This window comes from Lingula anatina, chromosome 2, assembly GCF_051362555.1.
Source record: "Lingula anatina isolate TDL-2025a chromosome 2, LinAna3.0, whole genome shotgun sequence".
NCBI classification, from domain to species: domain Eukaryota; kingdom Metazoa; phylum Brachiopoda; class Lingulata; order Lingulida; family Lingulidae; genus Lingula; species Lingula anatina.
The window spans coordinates 6,849,025-6,858,149 of NC_141768.1; the positions used below are offsets into that span (position 1 = coordinate 6,849,025).

Sequence of the window (9,125 nt, forward strand, 5' to 3'; positions counted from 1 at the left end):
CGTGTTTGTCTAATTATTTTCCTAAGTAACATTGAAAACGGAAGATTTTGTTCACAAAAAGACAAGAAGTTGGTAGGTGAAACCGCAGGACTTGACAAAAGCTATGATAGTTTTAACGGTAGAATTTAAAAAAAAGCTTACCCCTCGCCTAGTCTGTACTTGAAAGGAGGATAAGAACAGCAACATCTTAATATTTCTTTGTCTATATCACGTATACGTTTTTTAATACTTGTTTCAAATTCAGTTCATGTGTGGCGTGTGTTCAAGACATGCATTTAATATTCCCATTGAAAACTGAGTTTCAGAACGTTTGCATGTTCATCGTGCGTTTCAGTGTTAACTGAAACTGAGCGTCGGTCGTATTGAATAAAACACAAGGTGCTTTGTTTTTCTGGCTGAGGTGAAACATCTGGCACGTTTTTTTTTCTTTTTCGATATATTATTCTGACTTCGTGACCGCCATATGAGCTGAAAAACGCGTACTAAGAACTTCATGAAAACTGCCATTCCCATAACGCATCCGCTTTCAATTACATGAAACTTTCGTGAAATGTCAAATGTGACAACAAGAACAAATTTGGTAAATATAAATTATGAAAAACGCAAAGAGGCCACGAAGGTGTTTGCGCAGACTCACTTAATATGATTTTGTAGGTGGGAAATCAGTGTTGTTATTTTGGAAAAGGTTTAATGTTCCTCCTTTACAAATCTTACTGGTAGTTAATACATGATGCTTTCATTTTTTATCTAAGATAATAAAATTGTGTCATCTTCGACGTCTTTCTCTCACAGATAATTGTCACCAGAGATTTAATGTTCTTTATTAAATTAAAACTGTTTAAAATACCAGCGTATTAAGGTCCTCCTCAACTCGTCATCCTGGGACCTCCGTGGACGCGTATTATATGTGCTTCTAGCTTGGGCGTTCCCACTGCTTCCGACGGACAGTCTGCCTTTACCTTCAACTGTGTGCTGAAACATGTGACATAAGAATGGGTATCGTATTTACCAGTTTGAGAGCATTTACGTATGACACAAAGCTGTTTATTATAAAGAAGATAAAATGACTTTTTTCTCCCATGGTTGATCTCATAGGCTACATCCTCTAAAGAGCAAGTCATCACTATTTAATTATTCATTACAGTTGATAATATCAATATTTCGCAATGATTCATGCTGTACACACAATGTGAAATAACTATACCAATCGCCAGGGGAAGAGCAAATTTCTGGCGTTTGCTACCCTAATGATTTTTTCACAGACCAGTCTGTTTAGCCATGTATGTATCCATATTAGGGACAGTTATTGAAAATAGTGCTATGAGTATTCGAACACCTTGGGTTTCAGAAAACTGACGTTGATTTTCTTTCACACAATAGATGTTCTTTGTGACCTTGTCAGTTAATGAAAACGACCTCTTGTTATAGTCTTTGATATCCGGGTTGATTTTAGTCTTTCCTGGTTAGTGCAAAGTGAGAAGTTTTCGGTTGACTTAGAAACCCAGGGTGCTTACCGTGTGTGCTTTTAAAATAATAATAATAATAATAATAATAATAATAATAATAATAATAATAATAAAAGATCAAATTGAGAGTGGTAGACCCAAACGATATTGAGAGCGTTCTTAGTATTTACTTATCGTTATTGACATAACAGCTTAATTCTTGCTTACTGTCAATTGATTAAGCGTCATTATTTTAAGTGAAATGTTAAACGGTTCATTTTGATTGATATTACTCGCCGTTACTGTGTACAATACGAATAAAATGGTTTGGCATGTAGAGATACATATATAATCAGTGGGCTCTGATTGTAGATATATGTAAAAGCATATCAGCAAACAATACTGACCTCATTTACTGTGAAGTATTTGCTGAAGTAACACACGTTTGATTTCAAAAAGGTGCCTTTGCCATAACTTATCGTAGCTATCGCTTTTTATCTATATAGGGACATCACCGCCGTACGTCTGTCCGCGCCATCAAGCGTTGCTTGTTATCATGATTATCTTAGGACACTGTTACTTTTCTATCTGAAAATTTGGGAAATTTCTACTGGGTTTCATTATTGTTCAGGTTCTGGAATGAACCCATCAGTCTTTTCCCAAACCATCTATTTTACTTTCAAGTTTCATTGCATGTATAAAACTAGCAACTGGAAAACTGATACGATTTTTCTTTTCTTAAGCTATGCTTGCTGATAGCAACAAGTTCATAAATGCAGGACAGAATCGGCTCCTCAGTTTATTAGAGAAATAGTTTCAATCCATTCACCAGCCAATGGAGTAGAAAAAAAGAGGGCGCGGTCAGCACTACTGGTAAACAGAATGGTAAAAATAAAAATATCCCAATATTTGTTCAATTTTATTTTCTATTTCTCTTCCAGGAACCACCAATTGCAGTGTTTTTGAAATCGAATCGGTCTCATTGCTTTCAAATTGTGAGTCGCACGAAAGACAGTGCTTAGTGACCCTCCACTTAAGCGCACGACACGAGGCAGTCTGTTGATATATTGGTCACAATAACATCCATGAATATCCACGCTCTAGCTGTCACGTAACGAATGAACTCAACCAGCTGCGTCTTATGTTAGAAAGGACGTGTGATGGCGTATTGAGCCCCACTTCGGTCTATGCAGCAATAGCCGTGAATGAGAGAGGAAACACAGATCTGCGGTGGAAAGCAAAAGGGTTCTGCAGAGCGTTATAAAGCGGGCTGTTTGCTTTACCTGTGATTATTGTCGTCATGTTAGACGACAAAGGTAGTCCCCTGGTCAATAATAACACGCAGAAGTCGAATAGGAATGTTACCGTTTTGAGGGACGCTGGAGTTTATCTAAGTGCAGTAAGAATGAGGTTGGAGGGTCTAGGAAAGAAGACACTGAGGAAATTCACTTTCTTTGCAGGTGAGAGAGAGAACCTTGAGAGATACATAAGAAAAATATGGCCTCGATGCCTAACTGTTCATTTCTTTCATAGGGTCCATGAGTAGGTACATATATTATTACTGGGTTGGACATTATCTGTCAACTGCCTTATTAACTCGCCACTCGAGTGATTAACAAGGAAGCACCACACATCCACATTTATATATGTATGTATAGGAGGCTAACAAGATGTCGCTAGGTGTATCTAAACTAACAAAAACCTACCGCCCTGATAATGATCGGTAGAGGCAGCTGACTAATCACATTACCAATCGTGACTGACATGGTTCCAAACCTCTACTTGCCGTTGATAATCGCTCAGTTGGGGCCAGTAGCAATGAAATAGGCCTATACATTTTGACACGCAGATACCGGTATATGTTGAAAAATATGAAATGTATATAAAGGCATCTGAATTTAAACTTAAATTGTGCAATGGATTTGAACGCATGACAAAGGTATAACCTGGTGACATAACCGTGTGTTTGGATAACAAGATGCATAATAACACAGGTAAAACCAGGAGGTACTGCTAGGCCTACTACGGTTCGGGGGGGGGGGGGGTGGGGGGGGGGGGGGGGGGGGGGGGGGTACATACGGGATATTAACTAAAAGCTGGTCGGTTGGAAACACTTAAAGATGACATAGCTGTAATGGTCACTCCAGTTGTTTTGTCATATTCATTCTCCGTGGTGTCAAATGACTGCCATGCAGGTATCAGGCCCGTAGCCAGAAATTTCAAAAGGGGGGTTCTTTTTCTGAAAAAATTGTGGACCTTTTTCCATAAAAACTTCATCAAACTTTACCCGGAGTGGACCTTTTCCCTGCAAAAGGGATGGTTCTTTCGAGCCCCCGAACCCCCCCCCCCCCCCCCCCCCCCCCCCCCCCCCCCCCCGGCTACGGGTCTGGGTATGCTGATCATATTACCTGTATGGTAAATTAAAATATAAAATATAAAAAGGGCACAGTTCGACTGTAGGAGTATTTGTGCAAATATCATAAGACGGATACGAAACGAGACTATATTCAGTAGTCGTATTTCAGTGTTGATATGTATAGGACCTACAGTGGATGATGCTGACTGAAATCTATAAGCACTTGGTTGATTTTTATTGATCTTGGGGCACTGGGAATGTGTAGACCTATCATGTGATCACATGCTTTATATATTCGCCATATATATAATCTAAAAATAAAGCTTCATTATATATATATTCTGTTACACATATATGGAACGCATATAAAACAGTGGTGGATTAAGGGGGTGTCAGGGGGTCCTGACCCCCCTTCGATTTCTGAAAAAAATCACACCAAATAAAATTAGAATTTTGCCTAGCTTAATCATAGTTTTAACCCGTTATAACTGGCACTGTTCGCCCTCTAAAATACCAAATATTTTCGAGTCCTTCGGCGGGCCCCAAACTCGTCAAACCCCACACCACCGGGGGCAGGGGGATGGGTCGTGTTCGCATCAGCGGACCCCCCCCTTCAAATAATCCTGGATCCGCCCCTGTATAAGAAAGCTTTATTTTAAGATGGTGTCAGTCCCGATGCCAGATAGTGAAAACCACATCCTGCTAAAAGGGTGCCATATATATATATATATAACAACACCCCTGGGGTCAGCCCTAAATCTGAAGAATCTTAGACCCCATTCCCATAGATTTTAGATCGACCTATCCCTGTGGGGAGTCTCACTAGATTACTGTCAGCTTAGCCGGCTTAAGCGTCTGTCCCGCCTAGTAAAAGCTGTAAGGGGGTAATTAACATGGTGCGCGCTCGGCTGACTGCAATTTAGCGTGAACCCCAAGGGAGTTAGGTCGATCTAAATCTGAATCTCTGGATCGATCTAAATCTTTGGGAATGCACCCGTAGGATGAAGCTTCGGGCCTCGTCTGCCTCAGTACATAGGTACATGTAACATAAAAGTAAACGGGATTTGCATTGCAGAAGTGGAAGTGTGTAGGGATGCTAGCCAGCTGTCTTGAAGATGTTGTAGAAAATTAGTCCTAGGTCGACACTTACATTTTCTACACACTAATGTTCAAACGATCCCACACAAGCACGCGTCCACATGTTCCAAAAGTGTTACAGAGCATGTAGAACAAACAGTCTAAGAAGACGTCTGGTAACTCTAGCAACAGCAACGATCATCGCTTTTTTGGACATTTACATTTTAACAACAAAACGTGCACGTTTTACAATGACTATTAAGTTCATCAGAGGAAGCAAAAATATTATAAAGATAAAGAAATAAATGAAAATGTCAGACAGCAATTTTCTTTATTTCCAGGATGTGCGTTCTTCATCGCCGTTCCTTCTATTCATATGGCCATCCTTCACGGGTATGTATGGACTGTATTAGTTTCAGCTGTCAGTGCAGGAAACTAAAAATAATGATGATGAGATGATGATAATAACAAATAATCGTTGAATGGTTATTTATTGTACAATGAGTAAGTGGACCGAAACAAGCAGATTGCTATCAAAATAAATAGATGAGAAAACGCGAGTGATGTTTTGTCTACTTTAGATTTCTATGTATGTCAATATGTATTTTGTCTAATCAACTAAGCTGTGCTGTGGATATCAATTTACTTTTAACCTTTTAATTTAGAACAATGGTTGAATCGTTACTTGAATTTCGTTAGATGTTTGTACGATCATCGCTTTTTTGGACATTTACATTTTAACAAGTAAGTACATCATGTACAAATACTTTTCTTCTAAAGCCTGTACTACGAACAAAAGAAGGCCATGCTAGACAGGGAGCACTGCACGTGTGCGTGCTGGGACACTATTTTTAAAGGTTAGTGCAGCAATATCCACGTTGAAAACTTAGGGTCTCCGAAACCAGTGGATGTTGTTCTCATAGAACCACCATACGCTTGCCGCACCTGCCGTGCAACTCGAGGCACGAGCGTAACTCTCAGTGCGACCAACAAAACAATATCATATAATGAAATTTTGTTTGTCGCATTTCGTTGCTTCAGCGCTTTTAGTCAGTATAATTGTTTTAACATGCAAGTTGATTTGGTAGCAGCAAAGATATAACAGCTGTACCGATAAGCATCAGTTGCAATTTTTAAAAACAAAAATGCCTATGGATCACTTTAAATAAATATCTTTATGTAAAAATATATATATAAAACTCTAAAGAAAGGTTTTAATGGCCAAATGTCTATAACCTAAGCTTAATATTTGAAAACTAAAGGAATGTAAAGCATAATATTATGTCGCTGATGTTGCTCACTATCATTTTACTAGGTTTCGACCTTAACCCCCATTTTTTTATTATTTCATAACGTGCTTTCTCTTTTATTCCAGGAAATTATGAAAAGCATATTGGAAGATACAAGCACATTTATTTCAATGTGACCACCAACACGTTTTTTGTTTGGGCGGGAACAGTGTTCTTGATGCTTACAATGTACGAAAGCATGCGTAAGATCTTCAAGTTATGGGCCAAAAAGAGACTTCGTTTTTCCATGTTTGTTCTCTTTGCAATCTCAATATATCCGCACTACACATGGTGGTGGAACACTTTCAATTTTCTGAATGACGACTTTTACAAGGAATGCGTTTGGATATTTTACTTGGAAATTACTCAGATCGTCACCACTGTTATAGTATTTGACTGGTGCGATGCAGACAAGCGCCCCGTTCCAAGAAAAATGATCACTTTGATATTTATATGCACAATGCACATATTTGTTAACAAATCGATGTTACGTATATTCACTTCAGGGATGTCTCTCAAGCAGTGGATTGGTGGTCTAACGCCTGCCATTCCTGATATAATTTACATTGCTACCGGATTTACAATGTTTAAGAAATATGCCCATAGTCAGGGAAAAGTACTCAGCGATTATTTCGACCGCTTTGACGTGGTGCAAGTTATAACTTTTATTACCTTCTCTGTCATAGCTTGTGTCAGTTTGAATCCGTAAAAAGGGCAGCGCAGTATGATAATTCGCTAGTTTGTTCAAATGTATTGATAAAAGGCATATGGGGCAATAATTCCTCATAAAAAGTTAAATGTTTCATTGATCTAACATTATATGATTGAAATAAGCCATGCGTGAAAACACTGATATTTCATTGATTGTAAACGAGCAAAGAGAGTGTTTAATTTAAAACTGTTGCCAGAAATTGGCATTAACTTGAGAACGAAGATTTTTGTCTACTTCGACTCATAATAAATCACCAGTAGCATAATTAAATGAAATATTGCACCAATTTTATCACAAGAAAATCAAAGCTAAAATTTTAGACCAATACGTTATATAAATGAACTAGTAAGTCATATGGTTTTATCTTGTACTGAAGCAAACCAAATTTTAAACCTCTTTTTAGAGTAAAACTGTTTCGAGAAACCGATCCCAGCTGAAATTGATCGTTATATTGTATTGAGTTTTGTTCGTGAACTCACAAAAAAGCACTAAAATCGCCTGTATTGGAGGACCCCAAAAATTTCGCCCCGTATACCTTTGATAGCGCGTCGACCTAAGTGGTAGGGCATATCAAGCATTTGCATCTCTCACCCGCATTTCCTACACGCGTTTATCATCACAACTTCATCGCCTAGATTTACCAATTATTTACCTACAGAGAATCGCCTTATTTCCGACAAAACACTTTTTATTTATATGCAAGTCAAGGTGTGTATTAGTTAGCTGTCCTGTGAACTTAGGCTATTTAGTTGGCAACACTAAGTTCTGTCGTTTTGATGGCACCCTTCTAGTTAATGTATGTTATGCTAGGGACTAAAGAGTAGTGTAGGAACATTAGCATTCAATGTTATATTTAAGATAAAGACATGATGATGATTATAATTATCTAGTTTATGGTGACCGTCAGTTCATTATATGTGGAAAAATGCTCAATCCCAATATAAACCTAAATACTATAGTAGGCCGCAATGTGGCTAGAAAGAAGATTCAATATACGTAAGGAACGATTACATTGAAACGATGATCATTCAGGGAAAATAAATCAATATTTGGTGATATTGCGCACACAATAGCGGCTGAAAGTTTCAAGAAGGGAGAGGAAGAATGTGTGTGTGTGTGTGTGCGCGTACGTGTGTGTGCGCGCGCATTTGTGTTGTGAGATTGGGGAGCCCTTTTGCGAAAAAAAAAGATTTTGATCACAAACTGATGCAGAATGCAAAACTGAGTAGATGACAAGCAAACAATGCTCTTATAGGTAACAGATCGTGCCTTTTCTCACGTTTTGAGGAGGGTGTATTTGTGTTCTTTCCTATATGTATTATGCACTTTGTCAACAAGATCAAATCATATTTGTTCAGCATTTGTTGTTCAAAATGAAAGGAAAGGACGATAATCTTCATCACAGGTATTGTGTCAGCCTAAAAGATTTAAGATGTGTGCACATGATGTTTTTATGTACGTTTGTTTTTTTGTGAGGTGAATTTTATGACTTGTGTTCAAGTTAAAGGTCTAGTCAAAATTGTACACTCAGGGTTAAAGGTGGTAAGGGTAATGGCATTAATGATTAATAAGTTTTATATGGATAGTTATATAAAGCTTAGCGTTCGGATTGAAATGTATTTGAAATCCATTAAGAGGAAATGCCGCAGGTATTGCTGTTTAGTTAAGATGTAGCATAGTGAAGTACATCTGCGTGCCTATTATCGTCATGGTTTTCGTGACGAGTGATATCGAAATGATCACTGCGCCTTAAATAACCACATTTACTTCTACAACTATAATGTTTTTTCACATAAGAACGAAACTATTTTCATCATACAAGCGCATATACTGACAAATACAACAGCATAAAACCGCATACGAAAACCTGGAAATAGAAAATGACATTTCTGTTGTGAGTTTTGTCTTTATGTGAGAATACCGTTGATTGACCATTAGTAGATTTTTAAAAAAAATCTTTCAGTATTTATACTAAGAAACTGGTAAAACTGGTTGCAACACTGGGTTTGAAAATACGATGTCGATAGGTGAGCATGAAATAGGCAAGCATGACCGTTTGAGTTATTTTAATATTTTCAATATATTACCGAACAATATGTAAATGTATTAGCATTATAAAAGAGGCTGTCTGCACCTTTTCCCACAAATCAAAGTAAACGTTTTTATCAGTTTGATGTAAATTGTGTGGTTAAAACGTGTTGTGTCATGCTTTGCAGCATAAGTTGATAGTTTAAAAGTCGTAAACC

The 9,125-nt window shown here is 37.9% G+C and overlaps 1 protein-coding gene across 2 annotated transcripts; it reads left to right on the forward strand.

The window, feature by feature from the left end:
• The first annotated feature begins 2,469 nt into the window (after positions 1 to 2,469).
• On the forward strand, positions 2,470 to 9,059 carry LOC106165335 (uncharacterized). 2 transcript variants are annotated; one of them, XM_013543506.2, is made up of 4 exons: positions 2,470 to 2,905; positions 5,220 to 5,271; positions 5,659 to 5,735; positions 6,254 to 9,059. In XM_013543506.2, exons 1-4 carry the CDS (start codon positions 2,746 to 2,748, stop codon positions 6,874 to 6,876), a joined length of 912 nt encoding a protein of 303 aa, XP_013398960.2. In that variant the 5' UTR covers positions 2,470 to 2,745; the 3' UTR covers positions 6,877 to 9,059. The 2 variants fall into 2 exon arrangements, with proteins under 2 accessions (XP_013398960.2, XP_086861328.1); XM_087005202.1 differs by lacking the exon at positions 2,470 to 2,905 and adding an exon at positions 3,264 to 3,439.
• Positions 9,060 to 9,125: the final 66 nt, after the last annotated feature.